This window comes from Brienomyrus brachyistius, chromosome 18, assembly GCF_023856365.1.
Source record: "Brienomyrus brachyistius isolate T26 chromosome 18, BBRACH_0.4, whole genome shotgun sequence".
Lineage (NCBI taxonomy): Eukaryota > Metazoa > Chordata > Actinopteri > Osteoglossiformes > Mormyridae > Brienomyrus > Brienomyrus brachyistius.
Window position 1 is genome coordinate 14,387,421 of NC_064550.1, and position 27,558 is coordinate 14,414,978.

Here is a 27,558-nt window from a genome sequence, read left to right on the forward strand (position 1 = left end):
TTACATTTATTACTGATATGAGAAAAAATAAAACTACACTAACCAAAATGTCTTTGATTACATTAGCAAACTTGTATATATACTGCTGTTTAGGCACTGAGATAACACTCTGAATATGAATAAAAATAGATACTAAAATTCCAGGTAGAAGTTATGGGTTTGTGTACATCCCTGGATACGGGTGAGTGAGGAGTTACACCAAGAGCGGTGGAGTTACCAGGAGGTAACTCTAATCAGCAATGTCCCACCCCTGCCACCGCACAGCAACCAATCAGCATCCTACCATGCCAACCAATAGGAGACGTTGGCATGTCGGCCAATAAAAGCTTGAATTTCCATTCATTTTTTTTTCTTCAAAACGCTTAACACTTGGGAGTCCAGTGGGGAGAAATTTACAAGGGAAACGGCTCATTTAACAATCAGGGGCCCCCAGCTACCACTTCTACAGTCTACCTCAACGCTTGCCAGTGCCGTAACTTTTAATATAATGTAACTCAGAACTGTACATAAAGCCACACTCTGTACGGGGAAAGGAACGATTTGGGCGATTAAGCCCTGTGTTTTGCCAGGGAGGCTGCCTGTCATCAGTGACAGTGGGAATGTACAGTAACACCACCCTGAAAGAAGCTGCTCTTTATGCATGCGACTACAGCTGGCAGGTCAGAATACACCCCCTCCCTCAAACCTATAAAAAATACTGGGGCCTTATGAATCAGTATCAGAGTGCATGTGGAGCCCTGGTTTTTGTTACATTGCTGATCTGGTTAGGCCTTCGTGCTTGTGACCGGAAGGTCACCAGTTTGAATCCTGAGCTCAGCAGGGCAGCCACATATTTCCGTTGTGCCCCCCCTGAAAAATGCTCTGGGGGGGTGCTGGATGGACGGCTCACCCTGTGCTGAGACCCAAAGCTTCACCCACTTATGTGTCTTAAAAGGAGAGCATGATGGGATACGTCAAAAGTAACACATTCCAATGTAGTTAAGCAAATCAAACTTCTTTTCAATGCAAGTACCTGTGGCTGCTGGGGGATGGTAACTCGGACAGCTTGCCCCCAGTGGATGTCCGTGGGCCAGGCATTTTGGTTCCGGTGTCTCCGGGGACCTGCGTGGTCTTGAACGGGCCAGACTCGGGTTCCGAAGCCCCCGCTTTGGCTTTGGCCTTCTCCTTCTCCTTCTCGCGGTCCGTCTGGTTCACAGGCCCAGCTCCGGCTCGCCCCCCTGCCTTAGCGGCCATCTCCTTCAGCCGCGAGCCCCCAGTGGCGCAGATGAGGGACACGGGTTTAAGGCTGAGCACGCTGGTGTCCATGCTGCTGCTGACAGGCCGGGAACCAGACCGGCCCGTCAGGCTCATGGTGCTGGACTTGGCCGGCCGCGGCAGGCTGCGGTACTGGATGTTAGTTCGGGCGTTAGGCGAAAGAAATCCGGGATCGCAGTTGGAAACATCCAGGCTAGTTTTCCTCCCCCCGCCACCCCCACTTCCACCACCTCCTCCTCCCCCACCGACTGGCTTCACGGGGATACTGGAGGAGCGGGGAGTCTTGCCTACAGTCGCCGAGCCACCGGAGATGGCGGTGCCCCCTGCTGTCATGACCGTGGCAGTACCCGTAGCTGGCGTTAGCTTCTTGTACCCGAAGGACCCAGACGGAGAGGGCCGCACAAGGCCGGAGGGGGGTTTCCGGGTCTCCCCCCGCTCCTTGCCGGCATCAGAGCAGGAGCGCTGGAGCCCTGTGGCCTTCACCACCATCTTGGCCTTGTCTAAGGCTTTCTGGTCACTCCTGGGAGCTGGAGACAAGCAAGAAAAACTTTGATTGTGAAGAGAGTCAAAGTTTACCCTTTCTATCGTTAGCAGTTTCACGCTTTTTTTTTTTTTTTTTACTTCATTGCCAGGTTTTGTTTGCCCAAGCCTAACCCAAAATAGGTGCCCCGGACAGGACGTAAGGAAAGATAGATTAAACAGAAAGTGGCCCACACCCTACTGGAAACCTGCTTTTAATACCAGTTTTTCCATTTTACGTTTCCAGAGAAAACCCCATTGTGGTTCTCAGAGGTCGGAACGGGGCAAGCCACTGGGACTGGGTATTCCCAGGACGATCTGGCCTAACCCTTTAGCGAACAGCATGAGCACCTCTAAAGCAGAAATATTCATGCCCATGGTCCCACTCTAATTGGCTAACCCAGGATAAATTGTCTATCCTTCAAAGCAGGCTCTGTCATTCACACATGTTACCTGTCCTTCATAGCACCATTTACTTGTACAGTCTATCCCTTGCAGCACCAGTTGTCATTCTAAGATACAACCTATTCCTCACAGCACCATCTATTATTCACACAGACCATGAATGCCTCACAGCATCCTTTCATTCACGGGCACAGTCCATCCTTCACATCACCCTCTGTCATTCACAGGCACAGTCCATCCTTCACATCACCCTCTGTCATTCACAGGCACAGTCCATCCTTCACATCACCCTCTGTCATTCACAGGCACAGTCCATCCTTCACATCACCGTCTGTTATTCACAGGCACAGTCTATCCTTCACATCACCCTCTGTCATTCACAGGCACAGTCTATCCTTCACATCACCCTCTGTCATTCATAGGCACAGTCCATCCTTCACATCACCCTCTGTCATTCACAGGCACAGTCTATCCTTCACATCACTCTCTGTCATTCACAGGTACAGTCTATCCTTCACAGCACCGTCTATAATTTACATGTACAGTCTATCCTTCATAGTGCCTTAAAACATTCACACAGTCTATTATTTGGGTAGTGTCCAATATGCACAATTACACTCTGCGCTATTAGCTACATAGTAAGTGAACCTCTCGATCGGGTCTACATGCTGTATGTATTCAGCTGAACCCATATGATTCACTGTTTGTAGGACCACGCTGATGATGTCAGCGAGCAGGTGACCCAATAAACTGACCACTGAGCATAGCTTCAAGAGATCCTAATAAAAATCTCCTATGTGCTTTTATGGAAAAAATGGAAACATGACGTTGGTAACCATCCTTCAGTCATATCTAAATTCTCAAAACAACATTAATTTCTAATGCGCTACCTGCCTAGCGTACCGGCCTTCACAGGACACCACCTTGCCTTTGCAGTGGTCGCAAAGCCCTGCCTCAAACGCATTCCCATGATGCCAGTGAGTCTTGTCAGCGCGGCTTCGGTCCTGGAAACAGCACCGGTGTTGGCGGGGGGGACCTGCTAACATGAGCTTTCTGCAGCCCCCATGGGGCAGGAGAGCCTTAGGGTTTTGTTTAAGTGTATCTACACTTCTGGGAGCCTTGGTGACAGAGCCCCTCCTTCTGAGCTGGGCAGTCTCCACCACATGGGCCAGGCCTGCAAAAACAGTCCTTCTAGCCTGAGCGAAGATGGTACATTAGCCAAGATGCCCGGAGGCCATTCATGCCCAGATAGTCTGATGGATGGTGATCTTCTCATCTCTTCTCCATGACTAATACACCAAACTTATTACAGCAGCTTCTAAGATGCATGGAGAAGAAAGTCTGTTCTGTGGCAGTGATTAAGCTATATTAAGTTACATTAAATATTTAAATTAAAATATGAGAAGTCGCCGCTTCTCAGCTACATCCCACCAGTCCTGCTTAAAGGGTGAATAAATTATGAGACCCTCCAGCCTGATACTGAGAGGGGAACCGGATCGGTTATCGCAAAGCCCTCTTCCCAGAATTACTGGGCCACATACACCATAGAAGGGAGTGCAGGCAGAAGCAGGAAAAAAAATCCAAGAGACCCTTCAGATAGTGAGGAGGCTGATGATCGAACAAGCACTTCCACGTCGCGGGAGGTGTTGCTGTTGTAGGGGGACGGGTTGTGAAAATATGCTACTGTTTCACCTGTTCTATTCATTTGACATATTGCAAAACAAATGATGACCTGACACAGCGGTTTTACAGGTAAGAACCTTAGCAGGTGGGGAGACCCTGGGTGACTCTGCAGGGTGTTAAATCAAGGTTTAACACTCCTGAGTGTTACTCACATGTGACTCACTATTACGAAATAGTGGCCATATTGCTCAAACTCTTGTGTTTTAGTTAAATGCCCTAAAGTTAAGTAAGCCTGATTCGTAAAGTGCCGAATCATTAAATGCCGCGGCCTGGATAAGATGCTAAATGATGCTTCTTGTCATTATTTGTACCTATAGGAAGTTTAAGGCAGAACTGCTGTTACTCTGGACACTCGTCTTATCATAGACGGATTTTGAGAGAAACCACAGATCAAACGATCGTCTAGGAAATCCTCACTCTCCATGAAATCTTTTTCTGAAGATGCCCTAACCGACCCGCAAAACTGTAAAAATCCAGCTACTTAGGTTATTCAGATTCAGCGTTGAAGGGTAACATTGAGTTGACATTTTTCAACGTGACTATATGACGGGAGGCCTCCTCGAGAGCGCTCCCACCCCCCCCCCCAAGACATGCCGATGACAGACCTACAGCAAAAGTGGTAAAACATTCACATCAAAGCCAACCTTGGGTTGAAGCCAACACCCACATGCTTAAGCAAAAGGGCCGTATCAATGGCTGACTGAAATATAGATGAGCGTTTCTTTCTCCGCTGCTCTTTCGGCTTTCGTTGTAGCACGTTAAACACGATCTCGGCAGAAATGCCGGACGTTGCCCCCCCCCAGCATGTAGATCACACTCGGAAACAGCCAGAAACTGCGTCTTTGTGTCCAGCTGGCAGCAGGAAGGGAGGAACGGGGCTAAGTTACAAGCAGGAGTGATTCCAACAGCAAGATTTCCCCGTCGACGTGGGCGGGTGTAAGGAAAAGGGGGCACGTTGTACCAGGCCGCTCTGAAAAAGCATTACATCACCAGAGAGTGCAGACAGTGTAAATCCTCCCCCCTACCACTGCACTGTATTTATCATAACTTAGGTTAAGATGCTCAGCGGCCTGTCAGAGTGGCTGAATTCCGCACGTAAGCCGCGGGAGCCGTCATGTGCCGAGGTGCCCTTAAGGTACGCTGAAGTATTTCAATGACAGGTTGGCTCGGTCTTTAGGTGACTGTAGCACCAACTGATACCCAAGAGCGTTGCGTGATTTATGAGAGTGAGAAGCATATTGGGCCACTCGTCCTATATCACCCGTTACATTCAGTCTTTCTTTATTCATTTATCTCATCCTTTACTCCATGCCATGCTGCTTCTGACTGTAGGTCGACAAACGTATGTGTAAAAGTACAGATGTCTTATATGTTATGTGTTATACTGGGACACACATTCCTTATATGTTTGATGTAATTGGCCGATGAGGATGATTCTGATTCTGCCTCTGATTAGGACCCATTCGTATGGGTGAGTATCAAAGCATCATCAGCCACTAACGCCATCATTCCCGGGGTTGTTGTTTTCGTGTATTGGGGCTTTTTCTGTGTGTGTGTCCCTGTGTGACACTGGGTCTCACCTGCCACTTTCAGCACGCTCTGGGAGGTATGGGTGATGGGGGACGTGATCCCCACAGGGGGGTTGCGGCCCTTCTTGAGGGCCCCGGGATAGCCCAGGGTCTGGGGCTTCTTCAGCTCCCCCTTGGGCATGCCGTCCTCACCCCCCGTCGTCTCCTGGGGGCGGGACTTCCTCCACTTGCGGGAGGACTCCGTCTTCAGGCTGCCCGTGTCATAGGCGCTGCTGTCAGCCTTGTGATGCGCCTTGCCGTCCTCGCTGTACCAGGAGAGGCCGCTCTCCACCAGCGAGCGCTTCTCCGCATCCGTGCGCAGCTAGGGGTGGGGGGGCAGGGAAGGAAAAAGAAAACCCGTGATTGGCTGAGGCTACACAGAACTAATAAGCATCACATTTCAGACAAGACAGACAGACGGATAAATACGTTGGTGTAACACTAACAGCGAATAGGTGAGCGTCACTAAATTCGTCATGTTGGAATATTATTTACTTTCGATGACCAGCTGACCAATCAGACAGTGAGAGGGTGTGACCAGTGGGATTAAATCAGGGATGGGCCATGCGATGAGCACAGGATCAATTAGCCGTTTTTAGAGACTGCATTTTCAGAAGTCTTCGTTTTCACTCATCCACACCTCAGCTCTAAAACGGAAGATTCTAGAACTATAGACACAAAGACGTAGCAGTGTGGACGTAGCCTCATGCTAGCAGCAGGACCAGTGGGGAATCTAAAATCACCCCCCAGCCCACACTGGCGGAGCAAGGGAGGAGGGCCCCTTGTAGGGGGTTCCTGACAGTCAGTGCTAGCTCCACTCCTGAGCAGGACCTAATACCACTCTAACTATGCTAGCCAAAGTGCTAACCAAAGTGTCAGATTCCCTACTGGTAGCTAGCAAGAAGGATAGCCAAGTTGCACGTAAAGCAGCTTGTGTGTTTGGTGATGTTTCTTAAGCTCCCCTTCTGTAGCCAGCTAAACATAAGTTTATCTGCACGCATGAACCCAATGAAGGGAAGGCATGAGAATGGAGAAACGACATTTCGAGTGTGGGGGTGGGACTACGGGGTGACTGTGGGAACGATGGCATCAGCGGGTAGGAACACCAGGCTGTAGCACACAAAAAATAAACTCCCTAGATATCATTATGCATAAAACTGCCAATCACATTAATTTATTTATTAAACGATGGTGTCAGAACGTCGCTGTGGATCATTCCAGTTAACTTTAACCCCTGGTAACGGCTCTGTAATAAACAGCACTGCACCATGAGTTGCGTAATTCAGTGTCACTGTGAATTAACACTCACCAATCTAAAGCTCAACTGCTCTCCTGCTATGAAGGAATGTTCACCATCTCATCTAACCTACATGGGGAAAAAGATCCAAAATACTATTCGCCCACAGACTGCTGAAAGGCAGCATTCATCATCTGTCCTTGAACGGGAGCAGAGAATCATTTTCTGTGACTCACCAGCAGGTAGATAATTACTGCACTTTCCCATAATGATCTGATCCTGAACTTTTATGAGGGAATTCACCCAGTAATCACTCTGAATAGCTCCTCTGAGAAGAGTCACTGTCTCTTCAATTAAAATTTGAGAGACTCTAACAAGCCAGAGATCTGTAGGGCCTGTAGTCCTCAGGAGGTTCTCATGAACACACAGCTTCGCACCTGATCTATTTCATGGTTTCTCATCTGTGCAGTTAGTGTCACGATGGCATTTGCCATGTGACTGGGCAGCAGGGAGGGACTCTGGCTACAGGCAGGGATTTGGGTCCCAGTATAACATGAAGACAATCCAACAAATCGTCGCTTTCAGATTGAAAGTGAGGCGTTTCTAAACGTAAGCGTCATTTAAGCCACCCCATCTTGCTCTCCAAGAGACACGCTGACACATATACAGGTAGCAGCAAGCTGGAGGGTCACAGTGCAGGGCCAGCCAGTGCGCAGTGGCCCCGGAGCCGGGAGCTAGGGGCCTTGCTCAGAGAATCAACACACACATTCGACTTTGTTGGCCCTGGGATTTGAACCAATAACCTTCCTAACACACTGTCCCTGGGTAAAGCAGCCCAGGCCCATTGAAATACCCTAGAAGTTACAGTGCATTGTGCCTGTTCTGGAGATTCACCCCCCCCCCCCCCCCCCGACAGGCTGTCCACAGTCATGGTTGGCCACGGCTTTGAAGGATGTGATTCGACACACACAAGCTGTATGAAACTGACATGTGACCAGCTAAGGCACAAAGAACTACATAGGAAGAGACACAAGCCCCTCTGGATGGGAGCTGCTGGCACAGCCTTACCTCCCCAAGATAATTAGCTGACAGGAACTTCCACTGCCCCCTGCTGGTGCACCAGTAAAAACATGGGCCTTGTGGGTGAGGTTTCAGGAGGCACGGTGGGTGATGGTGTATTGCTTGAGGGAGACATGAACCGACTGCATCCTTTGGGTTAATTTGGCCCGCTGTGCCCGTATGGTATTCTACAGCAGTGTTCCACAGCCCGCATCCCGCCAATATGAGGTTGCCATGGCAGCAGAGCTATGGCAGCCATTAGCACAGAGCACATCCCTGTGGATAAGCGCAATGCCAGGAGGAGCATCATTATGTAGTGGCAGCCAGCAGAGCTGGGTGCTGGGCTCCTTCCATAAACCGGAGGGACCTGCCCCAGAAGGGGGCAGATACGCTGACGCGGGCAAAAGAAAGGGTACGAAAAAGGCACGCTAAGCAGCATTAGCCCAAGGTTAGCATGATAGCAGTCTTAACACCTTTAGCACATGTGCTGAACAGGCTAAATATACTTTCTTACTAACTGAAACATACGTAGTGTTACATTTACTGAAGAGATGTGAACAGCACCCTAAACGATCTGTCAACAGACCTTAGAGAGAGTAACCACATCGCTGACAAATTAGCTTCACCCAGCCTGTCAGCCTTGACCAAACACAACCAGCACACGGGTGTAACAACGTCAGACAACCACCGTGGAGCCAGTGATCAGTTTCTATTTCTGCTCCCCCAAACAAATCACTTTGAGCCCCAATCCGGCCTGAGATGTTTCAAAAACAAAATAAATAGTTAGCAGAGTCAGAAGACCATAGGTAGCTAGCTAGTTGGTGCAGTGGTTAGCACTGTTGCCTCACACCTCTGGGACCTGGGTTCAAGTCTCCGCCTGGGTCACATGTGTGTGGAGTTTGCATGTTCTCCCCATGTCGTCGTGGGGTTTCCTCCAGGTACTCCGGTTGCCCCCCACAGTCCAAAAAATAGGCTCCGGACCCCCCACGACCCAGTAGGATAAGCAGTTTGGAAAATGGATGGATATAATGACTGTTTGTCCTCAGGAGCCCCATGCAAATCTGTGGTTTCAGCGGAGGTAAACGTCTCCTTGACATGGTGTGAACCACAAGCGGGGGATCCTGTGGTACTTGGGGTCAGACACAAAGCAAAACAAAGAAGCTGAGAGGCAGGTCGGCCATGAGAGAGGCTGCGGGGGTGTGGAGTGGCACAGTCACACTCACATGTGAAGCGTGGTCTCTATGGGTGTGATAGGTCTACAGATCTCAGATGGCCAATGACCTGCAATGTCATTTTATTTCTTAGCACACTTCCACTGAGCGGCTCATTGAGGCCAGAATGCAGGAGAACTGTGCCGATGACATGTCTGCGAAGTTCAATGAAATGATTCATCTCCCATAAAGCTCTACACAACAACAGAGATAACACACTCAAACGATGCAGAAGCCGTGTTACACGAGTGAGAATGTCGTGCATTACACAGGTTATAATACGTCTTATTTATCCAACTTGGGGCCTGCAAGACCATCGGACGTTAATGGCGACTGTGGTGGAGATGTGGCCTGGCCGGGGGGGGGGGGGGGGGGGGGGGGGGGGGGAGTGTATCACTCACCACGACAGCAGAGTTGCGGCGTGAGCCGACGGGCGAGGTGGGCAGCGAGGTGAGCGAGGAGCTGCCATTGCACTCCTCGGAGCTCAGGTTGTCCGAGCCGTCGCTCAGGCCGCTGCTGATGGAGCTGCTCTCGTCCCAGCTGGAGGGGATAGGAAGGAGGGAGGGGGGGTCAGCAAAGAGAGCCCCTCCACACAGCCCTACACCCGACACTGACCCCGTCCTGGTGTCCCTGTGCGATTTGACAGAGTGCAATGTATAGGGAACAGACAGACAGACAGATATGCTCTCTATTTGCCATTCAGTCTGTTTCTGGTCTCTTCCAGTCTCACTCTGACAAATATAATCCCTAACAGAGATCAAATCCCCAAAAACTTTTTGTACAACAGAAAACATAACAACATGCTTGGAAATTACTGGAAGTTGTTGACACACCAGGCTGCTAATTCCAGGGGCATCAATCCCACTTTTGACAATTTTAGCAGTTAAGGACCATGCTGGAGGGCCCCAACAGTGAAATCACTCTGCCAATTGTGGGATTTGAACCAACAACCTCCTGACCACAGGCACCACCTCCTAACCCACGGACTGCCTGTAGGTTCTGTGGTAAATGTCCTCCCATGATTTCACTCCTCACCCAGCCAGCACAAAAGATGAGGCATGATCAGAGGTAACAGGCGACGAGGGAGACCAGAGCAGCTGCTGCTGTGGAGGGCGAGGACCGCCCGACATGCAGGCACACGGAGCTCCATTCCAGGCTGGCTCTCCTCTAGACAGATGCAAGAGGCTTTCTGGGTGACTAGCTGTCTAGGTCACACGGTGGCCTTGGGACACTCAGGACGAGTGCGGGGAAGAGGAACAAAGACCCTTTAACTGAGCAATTCAACTGCTTGCAGTAAAAGTCCGGTGCTATCTGTCTGCACTTAATTTGTGAATTATTATTATTATTAAAAATAATATTTATTAGTTTAATCAGGGTGTTCTCTTTGCATAATGCACAATTTTTAAACTTGTTTGCACTTTGTCACAGACAAAGTGTATAAAGGATATCTCAAAATTAAGGGGATATAGTCACATAAATATATTTAAAAAGTTCTAAGAAGGTAAATATAACACAGAGATATGCGGAAAATTGCCACACTGCATCGAGCCACATCTTAGCACCAAACAAATCCTATTTTCCCCGTACTATTAGCCACCACGTGAAATTTCACTAATTCACACATAACATTTAAGTTAATTATATTTAATGTCTGAACTTGCCGTTCAACAGCCCTACAGTACTCTATACCTCCAATGTTCAAAAGTTTAAATGCATTTCGCATTTTACTCAGATTGTTTTATTCCATTCATGCAGCAAAAGAATAAATGTCCTTACGCCCCAAAATATGACTGACCCAGGGGTAGAATTTAATGAAAGAGAAAATTAGACATTAACGCACCTACTGTGCGCACAGATAAATTCAATATATTTATATAATTTATTAATGCATATAATTCAAGACATCAAAAATACATCGACATGTTCACACTGGATTTATACTTCATATTTACTTTTATTTATTTAGCACAAGCTTTTGTCCATATAGCGCATTACAAACGGCTGTCAAGGATACGACTAGGCACGACTAAGTACCACGGGGAGTGTAACTTCTGAAGGCAGTTTTACTCCTCCTATAATCTACGGGGTTAAGCCTGGGGTGCTGACGGGGGATTTGGGAGATTAGCAGCATCGTAGTGGGGGTGACATGCGATGACGCATCGTTCAGGCCCTACGGGGAAACGACGGGGCTTGTCATCATTCAGTAAAAACCAAAAGCGGCTAGTCAGAATGATCAGAGGATCCATCAGACTTCACCGACCAGCGGAGGACTAACTGCCGCCTTTCCCCTAAAAGCCTGAAGCGGTTTCGGTCTAACAGCCGAAATGCCGCGCCTATCCGAGCAGGGAGCTTCAGATCCGAACTTAACTTCCACATTTAACATCTCCATTCATTTATCACGCTCTTAAAATTTATAGATTTAACCTGACACGTTCCGCTTAAAAATATCTGGCCAAGGGAAGTAATTCACAGAAGTCTCTGTGTCCAGATTTATCAAGAGATTCGTTTTAGGAACCAAAACATATTAGGAATATAAATTATGAGAAACGTATAGTATAACGAATAGTCGTTATTTCCACTTGTGTGGAACGATCAGTTTCTGAACTACTTCTGCAATGTGCCGATATTGTCCAATACGAGACAAACTGCGATGAAATTTATACTGACTTAATCCATATTTCAAAGAGCGGCTTGAAAATGGGGTTTATGTGAAGATATTAGATTGCCCAGCTTGATGATACTGAGATGCAAGGGCGAAGGAGCGTGTCTGCTTTGGGCAAAATCGCCTGATTTGCGACATTTGTGAGCCCATAATGGCAGAATGGACAGACTCGTTAAAGCTAACAGGATGACTACAAATAGAAAAATAACTGCTCAGAAGCAGAACTCGTCAACCATCGACGAGGTTCTGGAGACAAACTGGGGTCCTGCCAGTTACCATGGAAGGGTATCTAATATAGAGGGCACCAAATGCAGTACCACTGTACTTTGTGCAGTTATGACCTAATACATAACAAAACAAACCTTGATTTAGCTAAACGTATCTCACTGTCTAAAACGAACCATCGCCGGCATATTCTGGAGTTCAGCAAATGGACACTCGTCCAAACTTCCGGTGCAGAAGCGTGGAGGTTTTATACCCGCTCAGGCGTGCGTACATTTATTAGACAGGCACAGTCTGACACGGCATATTGTGCCCTAATTACTCACATGGTGAAACTCAGACCGGCTGCATTTGCCTTGCACTGCGGCTTATGGGGGGAAGCCTGCTTAAACATCATTTCAAATTTATATTATCCACAAGCTTCCTGTTAGTCTGTCAACACGTATGCTAATTATTTTGTTAGATAACTAAGTACTGAACAGAAAACAAATCCTTTGAAGTTGAGAACAAACCACGTGATCAATACAATCCTAGTCAATGTGCAATAGTTTGTAGTCATTTTTTCTTTAAATATAGAGAGTATGAATGCAAGAAAACCAGTAACTTAATGGCCAGTTCTGTAAAAATGTGTAAATGCAGTATCTAAATTAAAATAAATATACTGGACATCAGTGATCAGAGCAATACTGAAAATTATGCATGGTTATAATGGCTTGTATACAGCTTTATAGATATTTGGTTTCACCCTCTATTTTGATTAATATTTGTGATCTAGCAGTGAAGAACATGAGAGGTGATGGGAAATCAGAGAGCTCACAGGGAGTTCTGGGACATGATCAGGAGAGTTAGGCTAGAGTAAATGGGTTAAGCTGCTTCCAATAGAGAAAGACACGCCCCACCTGGTCACACCCAATCATAATGCAGTGATGGCTCCTTGGAGCCACGCCCACATAAGGCCTATCACCCGAGGGCCCCACTGGGCCAGTAAGCGCATTGAAGCTTGTCAAAACCAACTGTAGCTGTGATCACATGGGTAATGGATCTACAGTTACAACTGTCATCACTGCGCTTCTGAACAGCCCGCCGTTAAGCTCTCAGTGTTTTCCTGGTAACTGACATCTGATCAGCAGTTGAAGATCAAGTCTACAGTAGCCACAGCCCAATTTTTTAACCCACTGCTAATTTTATAACATCTACCAAGCATCCAGTACCTGCAAACGCAAGGCAGGAGCTACAAGCCACAAAGCATGTGACTGCACAGCCAGATAATGGTGAAATTAGGCAGCCAATTAATTATAGGGGCTCTGTGAGGTGGAGGGGAATTGCAGCAAATCGATTAGGAAAGAATTATGTGCAGACATAGGGAAACGTATGTATACAGAAAATATTTTTTCTTTTAGAGAATACAGTAGGAGGTGGGGGGGGGGGAATGTGACCTGGATTTAGTGTATATTTAGAACACACCTCGCTGGGTGATGAAATGGTCTGAGCAGGAAAGCATCAGCCCAGCAGCATCTACATTTCTTAAACACCGCTGTACAAATAAAACCGCTGCAGCCAGAAACGTGCTTTACTGTCTAAAATACGCTCGCTTGTTATAGAGCTAAATGTGCATTCTTTTGTAGCATAGCGAATAGTCTTTAAAATAAGACAGAATGGTGGTATTTGATTTTTTAATTCATATTATTGTTACATGCTGAAATACACTATTAGCATATTCCGCTAATTCAAAAGTCAGGGTGCATGCGGAGTGTTTTTTTTCCTTTGCTTTATATCGCTGACTTACAAGTCTCACAACGCTCATTTTCACCATCTCTTTATATCACCATCGCTACGAAGGAAATATGATATAGCTGAGATTATTAAGGATGAAATTGAGCAGCTGGGCAACCAAAATCCGAGAACGGGGGAGCAGTGAGGATGCCGGCGTTCAGCCATCCCTAAAAATCAGCTGCTTTCCTTTACTTTGTGGAAATGGGATCGGAAGCTCCGCCCCCAACATGGTTGCTATGCTTGTTGCTATGCATGTTAATAAAAGGACACTGGCCCACAGGTGGTCGTCCGTCATCATCCTAGCAGATTTTGTGAAGGGGGGGGGGGGGGGTGACTATCGACCGATGGGCAGTCAAGCAGGCTAATCGTTTGCTTTGGATCTACTTATTTGAGGACGCATTCACGCGGGTCAGTGCCGGTATAGCATAAATATATAACATGGGGGGAGAACAGAGAGCCCCCCCCCGGGTGGATGTCTATGTTTGGGTGGGGTAGACAGAAGGTATGACACTCCCATGACAGCCTGAAAGCATATGGAGTGGACCAAGCCCCCCCGGCCACTCCCCCTCAACTGTGCCCAGACTGGCACTAACGTTAGTTGAATAATAACAGCTGCCCGGGGGTGGGGGGAGGGGGGGTGCTTCATGATGTTGTGACCATAGCAGAAGCCTCAGATCCTGTGCCAAAGTAAATCACACAGTGGGGAATTCAGCAGGCGGGTCCATGCGGAGGCTGACACAGGTAAGGGGACTAAAGCTCAGGGGAAAGACAATGCAAAGAGAACCTCAATGGAACCAATTCTTTTAAAGCATTTAAAAAGCAGGTTTTAAGAGGATCACTGCCCAAACCCTTATAGATTCCACTCCAAGGGACTGGACATAAAATGCGTTCAAATTAACTCCTGTTGCTGTTCTTTGTTATTTTGATCCACTATCAATAATCTGACCGTCTCGGTTGGCTTACGGCCATTTTAGTGGGTGAAAAATTAGTTTTAACACACAATAGTGTTCGGTATCCGGCCTTGACGAGCAGGTGAAATCAGCTGGATGACAGTATTCGTGCGGCCTGCAAACATTTCAGCCACGTTCCTCAGGTTTCCCTGAAGGTCTCCGAGATGCTGAGCAGCAGCAGTGGAACAAGTTCTCGCGTCTGTGCCTCACTGAACTCTCTCAGTCGTGAACTGCAGCATTTCTACTGGCCCCACACCTCCACCACCCACTGAGACGGCCGAGCCCAGTCGTCCTGAAGCGAAGGCTCGCATCTCAGTCATCAGCAACGGGACTATTTACCTTAAAGACCATCGGTTTATTCGGCCGACGATCGGCGCTATGAGAACAAAGGGCCTCATTGAGCTCGCTTCAGCAGATGGCGCTACCTGACCTCACTGTGCTGTCAGTACCAGACGTGCACCGCGGCTTTTCATCACGCCCGGGCAGCTCCGGGTAATGGCAGGACGCGGTCTGAGTGACCCTCCGGCTGCTTTACCACGACCGAGGCCCGATGCTGAGACCACTTCGGTAGGAGAAGCCATAGAGGCACCAGGCTGCCTTGGGGCTGCATGAGACCACTTCGGTAGGAGAAGCCATAGAGGCACCAGGCTGCCTTGGGGCTGCAAGCCGGGAATCGTAGAGTAGAGGGAACAGATGGCGCAAAGGCTGGGATGGAAGGGTGCTTCTCCGTCTCCGCTTCAGTGAACCAGCCGCCTCTTACAGCAGGCAAAACACAGGGCAAAGCTGAGGGTTCTCTACCGGCATGAATGCAATGCTAACTGGCTGCAGTGGGCTAACAGGAGCTAAATGTGCGTTCTGATGTAGCAAAATGAGCACTTTTACAATAGTCCTTTTATGTGTTAAAGCCAAACTCTGTTGATTCAAAGGCAGGGTGAACGTACAGCATCTTTCTTTAGCCTTCAGGGTGCTTATGAGTCGTGTAATTAACACTAGATTTACCGAGTTTTTTATTCTCTGCTGAGAGTCCCAAGGTGTTTGTCACCCCTGCTGTGATTTTCGCAGGTCTTCAGCCCCATCCTCCTCCTGCTTTTGTTGTGCAAAACACACCCCATTACCTGTGAGGCCTGGCGCATTTGCATTTTTTACTCAGAGTAGCTCAAATCCAAGGCAGGCTAAACCTCTGTGTGTGACATGGAAACCTTCACAAAAGTCTGCCATATCTATACCAAATATCCCACACGCTGACTGACCTGCAAATATGAAAGACGCACATTCACAAAATATATGGAAACACAAGTCTGTGTTATTTATAAAACAAATTGAGTGAAAATAGAATGAAAAGTTGCTAATAGAATGAAATGAATAAAATGAAAAACATGCTAACACTTCAGTCTCCAATGCATGTTTGTATATAAATGTCATAAGCTGAGTGAAGTCATGGTCCATGGTTTTTGACATGCTCATACACATACAGAATAAAATGTCATTTCATTTTTCATTGGCCATCACTGAATTATAAACACCAAAAGTGAATTTTGTTTTTGGTGTGATCTCTCCAGCTTTGCATGTTTGGCTGTTCATGTAAAAATTGATGTATCCGTGCCTCAGTTCCAGGTTCATCTCTTCGTCATCTTTCTGCCTTTTGTCTCAGTGGTTACTGTCCCACACAGTCTGTCTATCTTTCAAAGTCTGTGTTTGCAGCGTTTGAAAAACCCAGTGACCATCATCCCTGTATTTGGCAATGGAGTTCCTTGGCTAGAAGAATCGGAAACAATCTTCTTTTTTCCTTTTCCACCCTGTAGATGCTTTGTACAGAACGTAGGCATTCACCGCCACCAAGTCCAGCATGTTGTAAAAACACAGCTACTGGCCACTTGCTTGTTGCTCTGCTCGTACTGAATACATGCGCGCCATTCTAAACACTGACGTGGAGAATTCCTCTCCCTGTGCAGTGTCCTTTGCCAAATGGAGGAAGTTCACGGCAAACGTTTATTCACCATGCCCAGTAAAGTGAAGCAGTCTGTGTGACAGTGACAGTGAGGTGAAGAAATTGTCCATTGTGACATTTCTCCCGTCATCCAGAAATGACTCCATCAGACTCATGACCACGTTCTCTGCCCAGCCTTCACCAAGAACTGTGCTGAAAGTTTCACTCCAGGAGAACACATGAACATAGATGTACAGCTGTTCTCGACCAAGGTTCATTGTCCATGCAGTATATTTACATTTACATTTACAGGATTTGGCAGACGCCCTTAGCCAGAGCGACTTACATAAGTGCTTTGAGACTCTGCAATGAATTTCCGATGCCTAGCTCAATAAGGACCCCAGCTACGAATACTATCTCTGAGAACGCCATTGAGTAGTGCAGAATTTTTATTTTATTTAATTTTTTTAAAACACACACCAGAAAAAGAGTCGAGTAAGAATATAGAAGTTCTACGTCAGGTATTTCTGAAAAAGAAAAGTTTTGAGTCGTCGCTTGAAGACATTCAAGGATTCAGCTGTTCGGACATCTAGGGGGAGTTCATTCCATCAATTAGGTGCCAGGACAGAGAAGAGCCGAGATGCGTGTCTTCCTTGTGCCTTGAGGGGAGGTGGGACCAGTCGAGCAGTGCTGGAGGATCGGAGAGATCGTGGTGCAGAGCGGGATGTGATGAGGTCCTTTAGGTAGGATGGTGCCAGAGAATTTTTGGCTTTGTATGCGAGCATCAGTGTTTTGAATCTGATGCGTGCAGCTACAGGAAGCCAGTGGAGGGAGCGCAGCAAAGGAGTGGTGTGGGAGAACTTGGGAAGGATGAAAACAAGACGAGCAGCTGCATTCTGAATCAGTTGGAGGGGGACGGATGGCGCTTCAGTGGTAAACCCCGCTAGAAGCGAGTTGCAGTAGTCAAGGCGTGAGATGACGAGGGGACTGGACGAGTATCTGGGTAGGCCTGGGTGGAAAGAAATGGACGTATCCTCCTGATGTTAAAGAGGAGAAACCGACAAGAGCGAGAAAGACTGGTGATATGTGAGGAAAATGACAAACCGATCATCTATGGTAACTCCAAGGTTTCTAGCAGAAACCGAAAGGACGGATCAGGGAGTTGTCAAAGGAGATCGCAAGGTCCTGGAGGGGGGATGAGTCAGCCGGGATGTAAAGCAAACTCACGTTTTACTAGTTTTGAGTTTTAGCTGGTGAGTGGTCATCCAAGATGAGATGTCTGCCAAGCATGTAGAGATCTTAGTGGAGACATGAGTGTCTGAGGGAGGGAAGGAGAGGATGAGTTGAGTGTCATCGGCATAGCAGTGGTAGGAGAAGCCATGTGAGGATATAACTTCGCCAAGAGATTTAGTGTAGAGGGAGAATAGGAGAGGGCCAAGAACCGAGCCCTGAGGGACACCGGTGGAAAGACAACGTGGAGTAGATGTGGATCCATTCCATGTCACTTGGTATATCGCATCAAGCCGGACAAATTTGGGATCAAGTTCTGGATGGCCACGGATTTGGAGACCAAATACGTCTGCAACGTGTCCCCTAACTTGGGAAAGGACCCCAGTCAACCAGAAAAGGGAGAGGGCTGGCAGAGAACATGGTCATGAGTCTGATGGAGCCATTTTCTGGATGACGGTGAGAAGAAATGTCACAAACGGGACAATTTCTTCACCTCACTGGCACTGTCACACAGACTGCTTCAGCGCAAAACAAACACTACTGAGCACAGGGAATAAAGTTGGTATGAAACTTCCTCCAATTTCAAAGGACACTGCACAGCAAGAGGAATTCTCCGCGTCAGTGCTTAGAAGTGGCAGTGTCTCCTTGACAATTTATGCACCTAAAAAAACAAGATTGTGTGTGTTCTGAGTTCCTTGGACCAAGATGTGGCGATCTGTGAAGGCAGAAAGAGGAAACCCAACACGATAACAGACTATAACCACATGAAGGTATGTGAATGTGTGTAATAATTTTTACATCAGTGCTACAATGTTTTCTGATATGTACTATACAGGCCTATATAGAAAGAAGGTAGAAATAAAAGCAAATACACTCATGACTCTCTCTCTCTCTGCTGTTATAGTGTGGTGTAAATGTGTTGGACCAAATGGCGCGCATGTATTCCGTAAGAGCAGCAACATGCAGGTGGCCAGTAGCTGTATTTTACAACATGCTGGACCTGGTGGTGGAGGCAAATTCCTACGTTCTGTACAAGGCATGTACAGGGTGGGAAGGCAAAAGAAGATTATTTTTGAGTCATCTAGCCAAGGAACTCCATTGCCAATTTATGCCACAAAAGGCTATGGGGACAGAGCGAAGGCTGCTGCTGTGCCAGGACTTGTATGGACAACTCAGTGTCAGGTACAGGAGAACTGCAACAGAAACCGCAGCAGGTTTACCAGTGCAAAGTGTTACAAATTCACTTGCGCCAAATGCAGGGATGATGGTCACTGGGTCTGCAAACACTGCAAAGTTTTGAAACACTCAATTTTTTTTTATAAATAAAACAGACTTGTGCTTCCATATATTTTGTGAATGTGTGTCTTTCATATTTGCAGGTCAGTCAGCATGTGGGATATTTGGTATAGATATGGCGCAGACTTTTGTGAAGGTTTCCATGTCACACACAGAGGTTTAGCCTGCCTTGGATTTTAGCTGCTCTGAGTAAAAAAATGCAAATGTGCCAGGCCTCACAGGTAATGGGTATGTTTGCACAACAAAAGCAGGAGGACAATGGCCCAAGAAACTCTCAGCAGGGATGCTAGTAGGTGTTAGGCCCAGGGAATTTTACGCAAATTTGCGTAGATTTGGCAGTTCTAGTGTTAATTCAGTCTCGTCACACTTCCGTTACATCTCAGGTACTATATCGCATTTCAAAACAAAAAGGCTGCAAAAATACAGTTTAGAGGCAGATCATGTAACATCTGGAAGACAAACCAGGAACGTTTCAGCTGACGAGAAAAAATTCACCCTGGTTTGGCTTGTTTGCTCCACCAGACCTCCCATGCAGGCAAATAAGATACAGACAGCGAATGGTGACCAAACACAACGGGAATTAGGAGATTATATAGCAGACTGAAGTAATTATGTCCAATTTACTGGTATCTCCATCTGTTCGAAGGATTACACTGGACCAGGAGATGGGTGTCCATGGTTGCAAGGAAGGGAGGAGCCACACATTCTCAGACAGACTCTGACAGCCGCACAGCTTTATGTGAGGAACACAGGTGCATTGTGGGCTGTAGGTCTCCCTGCCCCCCCCCTCACACTGAGAATTCCAGAAACAGCCTCTGCCTAGACTAATAAAGGCATGAGCGCCATTTATGAAACCACGCGAATTCGCAGGCAATTGCATGATTCTGAAACCGACCGGGGGACCTTCGGAAAAGACAATATTTATTGTGGATCCATGTTACGCATCAAGATTGGGTTTCATTAAGGGGAAGTACAATGTGCGTTTTCTGTTTTTCTAACAGTAACCTATCCTCTCCATCTCTGAGTGGAGAAACATCCCAGCCCTGAGCCTCTCCTGGGTCCACGGGGATCTGCAGGACCAATTACTCACAAGGTTCACTGTGGGGTGGTGCACCTTGACACGATGCCATGGAGAACCTAATTGAGCAACAATGTCTGAGGAACATCCAGGGAGGCTGGAAGCTTGCCAGATCGCTTGAGGGAACAGACGAAGACCAGAGCTGACATGTGCGATCCGCAAATGGAACGACCCAGACAAGTAGAGCGACCTGCAGTATCTGTACTCAAGAAATACTTTGCTTACTCCTAATGCACTTTCCCACAAAAATATTAAGTCCGATTTAAAAACAAAGTAGCATCATGACAGATCTGTGGTATTTATGTCTGTGTTTTCCGTGAATCCAGAGCCCTATCAGCTGACTAATCACCACCAAATAGAGAGGGTCTGTTTAATTTGTGTCTTACAGTATGACATGCTTATCCTGGGTTTGACATGACACAGAGCATTCACAGAAATTCTTCAGAAACTTCTCTTACCTTCTTACCTTTCATTCCCAGAAGAAATTAAATACATTATTTGGAGCATGAAAAAATGATCCTAATCCTACCTAACTGGTAGCCATATTGATAGATCACCCCCAATAGCTTTATGGATTTCTAGGGACTGTTTTTACACTGGAAGACATGAAATAATAATAATTAAAGATTGTATTTTATTATTTGAAAACATCTGAATACACCTCTATCAGTACTTTTGCAGATGAGTTGGTGTTAATTCCTCTCCAGTGTTATGCTATAGACATGAAGCAGATTGTTCCATATAGCTTCTAGACGTCGCCACATTCTTGAGATCTTTTCTTCGTGGAAACTTTCACTAAAAAGGCAATAAAATGTGACCAAATACTTGGTATGCAGCTGTATTTGCTGACATCTTTCCCATCATTTCCCACTAACCACAAAGGACTATTACAGACATGCGTTGAGTTTGCTGTTTATCATTCCACTACTGGGTTAGCCAAAAGCAGCATCAGACATTCAGGACTCATTTCACAACAACAGAATCACATGCTCTCTGCAGCCTCCACGTACCCTTTTCTAATAACATACAGCTTATTAGAGGCGAATGATATATCGGTTAACATTTCGGCATCAGTCGATGTTCGACTGGCTCAATATGATGATCTTAGTCAACATTGTCAGCCAGGATACAAACTTTAGTCGATATTTTAAAGTTAGCAGAACAGCTGTTTATCTATCTGCTGTGACACTGATTTTTAAAAGCACAGATTTAGCAGCAAAATTGCCAGCAAGATTAAAATAAGTGCCTTGTTCATCTCAATTTAACCAAACGCTGTTTTAGTCTGCTTCTTTAACAATAAATAGAAAATATGACTACAACTCAAACTATCCAGAAAACACTGGTTATCAGCACTGGCCAAAATCTCCACACTGCTGCATCACTGTATGTTATCCGGGTTTGCCTGCCGAGGCCCGGAATGTGCTTCCACAATACCAGCCAGCTCGGCTTTTCCCCTCTCGCACCCTTATAACGTAACCATTACTTAAGCAAGATCATCGTGACAAATTAACGAAGAATTCATATCCTCAAAATAGCACACATTTTACTGCACAGTACAGAGAGAACCAGCTACGTGGTCACTGCCCTTTTTCCTATACGTAAAATTAAATTCCATTATGGAAGATCTCAAGCTTAGGAATCAGGGAAAACTTATAAAAAAAAGGCAAAAAGAATGAATTTTGTTTCCAAGGAGCTATAGGAAAGCTGTGGCGGTCCCTCTGGTTCAGACAAATCCCAGATTTTTACGCCAGCCTGCTTCTCTGCTCCATCTGCTTGCTATGCCTTGCTTTCCATTTGATGTCAGGCGGTTCTCAACCAGCACTACATCTTAGAAGCTCTGGGTGGAGATGAGGATCCGTTAAAGCATGCAGAGACAGGATGGTGTCAGTGTGTCAAATCGGGCGGCGTGTGGAGGAGGCATGAGGTTCGGCAGTATGGGTCACAATCAGAAGTTTCAGATCCCCAGGGCCAGTGAAGTGCTTCCACCATTGGGCCCTGGAGCAAGACCCATGCATAACTCCCAAAACATTGTATACCTGCTAAATATATATATTTAAAAATCATTTAATGTGACGATCATACTGGAGAAGGTCTCAGCAGAAGGTCAGCAGAGCTGGATAGTTCGGGTTCAGAAAGTGAAAATCCAGACCAAGATTTTGTTTCCACCAGCCAGTTCAGTATAAAGAGTTACAATCACAGAGTACTCAACTGGTTGGTTGAAATAAAATCCTGGCCTGGATTTGAACCTGAACTATCCACCTGTGACGCTAAGACTGCAGATACATTTGAGTCCTGCGGACGTTCCAAGCTTCTCTGGCTGCCACGTTCAGACTGCACATAATTCAGCTTTGGGAGCTTCGAACAGCAGCCGCCCTCCGGCATGCCAGCGCATGATTAAAATGACAACATTCTGCATTAATGCGATAATTCTTCTAAAGCTCCACATTAGATGGTGGACATGCACCACCTTGAGAGAAACCCACACAGCCAGGCTCAACGTGGCTGCAGGATTCCCACACATGCACCACATTCCCACCTCGGTGATGAAACACAGCAGTAAGGTCAGCGGAGGTCAGGAGCTCAACAGGGACTGCGGGTCGGACTCAACAGAAGAGACCTGACCTAATGGCAGAACATTCCCGGAGACAGGTGACTGTTTGTCAAGGGGATACCTCATTATGTCACAAGGTTAGGAGGATATGGGCTTCAGTTGTCTGGATAAGTTACCATGGAAGCGGCTTCCTTTATGCATATGTTCCTAGACCACTATCTAAGGCACAAGGACCAAAGCAAACCCAGCCACCAGGATGAGCACGGCGTAATCCCAGCTCCCACAGTGCAGGCCCAAGCCTGCCACTCGACTGGTCTGATCAGCCCAGACCTGGCTGGACATGCATGTGGGAAGGGAAGCCATAAGTGGGTCTCACTCATAAGTGGGTCTTCAGGCTCATAATGGACTGAAAGCAGGGAAGCCAGGCTTTCGTTTGCACAGCAGCCCATACACCGTAGCCCACCACATTTTATCACATACTGCTTTGCTCAAATATTAATACAGAACATAGCATAGAAATATACAGGAAGTTAGGAAAAACACTGAAATTATTCCACAACAGCACTGTGGGGGCTCAGTGAGTTTGGACGCTGTCCCTGTAATCAGGTGAGAAGTTCGAATCCCAGGGTCAGCAGAGTTATTTCACCCTCAAGCAAGGCCCTTAACGTCCAGTTGCCCCAGGGACCGTCTGACCCTACAGACGCAACAAAATGTCACTTTAGATAAAGGCGTCTGCTAAGTATGTAAAATATTAAATGCTAAATTCTGGACTCGCATACGTTGGGATGAGCCACAAGGACAGGGATTGGAAAGTGCTGAAAGAGTACATACCAAAAAGAGCGAATCACAGCACTTCCCGTTCTCCAAACCAACCGAGATCTCGTAATGGGCAAGCCAGGGGATGCGAGCATGTCAGCGAGGGGCTCAGGTTCAGGCCCGGCATTGCAATTAGAGCCGCAAACCTATGATTAAGGCTGCCCGTTACTATCTGCTGTGGTGTGCATGAAAATGACTTCATGCATGGAAGAAGATCGGAGTGGAAGACAAGAAGATGCGTCAAGAAAAACCAAATAAGTTAAACGAGGGGGGAAAGAAAATCACAGAACATTACAGGGAGAATTAAGGACACACCGACATAACACCACTGCCAAGAATCAGGAGTGAAGTTCTCAACCCGATTTTGGGTTTCCATGCGGATTTCAAGCATGGGTTTTTGAACTACATACAGTTCATGTCTAAAGCTAGAACCGGGTCGAACGGCTGACTATGAAAGAAACCCGGGGATCTCCCAGGGATTGTCAAACACTGGAACTCAAAACAAAGATCTGCCACATGTTGGTCTCCAGTACTGCTGGCTGGCCTCCTGGTCTCCAAGACCAACCTACCCGGAAAGCTTTAAGTCCGTACCAATGAAACCCGAGGCTGCTGCATGATTTTGTTTCTACCCCCAAATTTTTATATACTTTAAATGTTCATACAGCTGGTTGTTCTTCAGACTCTCTGTCTTGCTCATGGACACAAGATGCACAACATCTCCTTGAACCTTTGTCTTTTCAATAATGCTTTACATTAACTGCATCTTCTTAATGCACTTATTACACATTTGTAATGCATTCAGAGCACATTCATAATGCATTCATGGAACATTCATAAGCAGCATGTAAGTATACCTTAACATCCTAACATACATTAGCAGCTGTAATATACATTAAAAACAAACATTATATAATTATATGATTATTATATTTGTTATTATCATATGTTTGTTTTTAATGTATATTACAGCTGCTAATGTATGTTACGATGTTAAGGTATACTTACATGCTGCTTATGAATGTTATACGAATGCATTATGAATGCGTACTGAATGTGTAATGAATACATTATAAAGGCATTATGAAGTTGCAGTTAACGTAAATCGTTACTGAATTTTCCCTTACCCGTTTCCTTTCCTCAAATAAAAACAAAGTTTCCCTCCAGCTAAAGGGGAAATATATTTAATCTGACAATCTTACCTGCTTCACACATTTCTAGTAAGGAAAATACTTCATAACCACATAAAGGTGGGTAGGATTCTTCAAAAATTAAACAAACAGTCCTCTTTTTGCGAAACACGGAGAATACACAAAGCGAAATCCTGTACGCATACAGGAAGTTACCAGGCGGCGAGCACATGTTACTGGTTACCATCCCAGTCTTACCATATATCTTGCACTTAACAGTTCAATGGATTAATCCTGGACATCACTCACTTTGGGCCGCAAAGCAGCATTGGGTGTAATGATCTATGACAGGAGTATGCTTACAAGGCGTACTTACACAGTGTCTTCACTTTTATTGTATGCATAATGAGCAGCTCCATATAGTATTACTACTTAATTACTGCTGGCTACATAAAGACCATTCACATTCAAAACATTTTGTTTGGAACACAGTGGTGCAATTTGAAAATGACTCTAAATGTCTGTCTCCTAACATCACAGTTGCTCTGGCTGCTACACCCTCTACACCGACTAGTTTTTAGGTGCCTCAGGTATGCCCTGAGGCAAGCAAGGTTTTATATCATCGTGCATAAACGCTCAGACCTGTTATTAGACAGAACTGCAAAATGATAGAATTGGTCAGCATATAACTTGTCTAAAAATGGCTCATCTAAGCGCAAACATGAGTGTTTGATAGTGACCTTCTTACTCCCCAAACACATACCGCTGCCCCCCCCAGGATTTATGTGATGATAGACAAATAGTATAAAAGATGAAATGGGGAAATCTAACAGGCAAGTATTCAAGCAATTGATCTGATATTGTATTCTGCATTGAGTATGTTTATTTCCAGTTGTTTCTTTTTATTCATTCTGTTTATTTAGCAGACACTTTCATCCAAAGTGACATACATTTTTTTGAGAATAAATGGGTTAGTCAGTCCCTGGAGCAACTGGCAGTTAAGGGCCTTGCTTAGGGCCCTTATTTTGACCCGGGGATTTGAACCAGCAACCTTCTGTTCACAGGAACAGTTTGCTAACCAACAGAGCCACATTCTGTCTATGAGAGGAAACTATACAGCCCCTCCCCAGATTGGGATGCTTCAGTACTTTTGGAGGACAGCTGCTGATGACAATAGGTGCCAGCGTACATTTAATGCCAGGGGAGACGGAAAAAATGTTTTACTATCTTTAAATGCAGAGCTAAAAAGACCTCGCTGCCTTTAAGTCTTTCCCCTTTGTCTATAAACTGAACAAAAAACATTTCATGAACAGCAGGATTTGACACTTAACAAAACCACATCTTTTCTTTAGATGATAAAAAAGAATTTCATTAGCAGCTGGTGCTTCACTTCGACTTGTTTCACAGACCACAGCGAGACCGGGTGTCCCTCTGAAAAGCCGCAGTGTAGTTCCCGCCAAAACCCAGCCAGCCAAACAACCATCCCCAGACAGCTCGCCCCTGACCTCCCCTCCACGGACGATGAGGCAAACCCTATCATCTTCCAATCACTCTGCAATGACCTTCTTAACAGGATTGCCAGGCAAGAGACGAAACTGTCTCCCAGAAAAGTTCTATTGATCCAATATTTCAGTACCTCTGTCCCCATCTGCTATACTATAAAAACAAATTATATCATACTGGAAAGGTTAACAGTGCCCATCAAGCGGATTCAATTGTAATAAAGGCATTAGGAGACAAAGTCCTGTTCTGGAGAATGGTTAGGGAAAAAATGACTCCATATTCTCCATTCCTGTCCCTCCAATCAATGGCTGACAGCACAACGCGGCCATAAAAAGCAAGATGGTCATTCTTTGATGTTCATACCTGCTGACACCCCCCTGATTTTCACTTCAGCTGGAGCTACCAAAAAAAAGTCACTGTCCAGACTGCCTGGCTTCCACGACAGGAGGCAATGCCGGTTTTATTTACCTTTACGAGTTGAGTACACGCCCTAGGGCGAGAGAGCCTGTTCACAACAGGAAGCCATAAAGTGGAGACCCAAACGAGCCTGTAACTAGCTCCTGACCCCTAAAGACCAAAGCAGGGGTTTTGATGCTGCAAATGACTCCGTGCAAGACTGACCCTGTCCAGAAAGGTAAAGAGTACATTTATTTTTCATTCATCCTATTTCTGTACATTCTATACTTGTACGTAAGGTCATAATTCTCATAACTTTAAAAAGAGACCACCTTTTTTTGTAATAGGCCGCGTTGCTTACACAAGACCATACAAGTCGCTTGGACGAAACCTTAACACTAATAAAAGCAACAAGTATGACGAGAGAGTGATCCCACTAAAGCCCGCCGGAAAGCAGGGCTAAGCCCATCGCCCCGGTCCCAGCGGCTGGGCGAACCAAAATGCATTTTCGAAGTGGCTAATGTCCTAGTTGCCATTCCCCGCACTAACGGGATTACGTAAGAGCCTGACCCATGGCTAGCCCACCAAAATGAGGAACGAAAAAGGGCATGAACATATGGTTATAAATCAATGCGGCAGCCCCCGTCCACCTGGGAAGGTTAGCAGAGCACTAAAAGCTGTAGCAGCGCTAAATATGTTTGGGAAGGACAAGTAGGTGAGGTTATTAGGTAATACGCCGCAGACAAATGGAGACGCTGCTGTCCTACACAGGTCAGTCTTCTCGCCTAGAGCCGAATTAACTCACCGCTTGGTCAAACTTCTTGTCTGAGTCACTCACATTACTCTGCATAACTCAAACAACTATCTTAAACCCCCTGCAACGTGAAAAACTTGTTTTACTCCTAATGTCTACGTCTAATCTCCCCCAGCCGCCCCCCCCTGCTTTTACTGTATGTCTAAACCATGATAACAATTGGCAAAAATAAACTTCAGAGTACAGCTTACTTAGTGAGCATACACTCTGACACGAGAGAGATTCATATGCAGGCTATTAAAATAAGTGGCTGTGTCAGTGCCCCAGATGTTTACTT

The 27,558-nt window shown here is 46.2% G+C and overlaps 1 protein-coding gene across 1 annotated transcript in view; it reads right to left on the reverse strand.

Annotated features, from left to right (window-relative positions):
- Positions 1 to 27,558, reverse strand: part of LOC125713515 (neuron navigator 1-like) — a 123,729-nt gene that overhangs the window by 17,584 nt on the left and 78,587 nt on the right. The window contains 3 exon segments of the mRNA XM_048984717.1: positions 1,013 to 1,781; positions 5,442 to 5,751; positions 9,338 to 9,476. Coding sequence (XP_048840674.1) covers positions 1,013 to 1,781; positions 5,442 to 5,751; positions 9,338 to 9,476 — 1,218 coding nt within the window.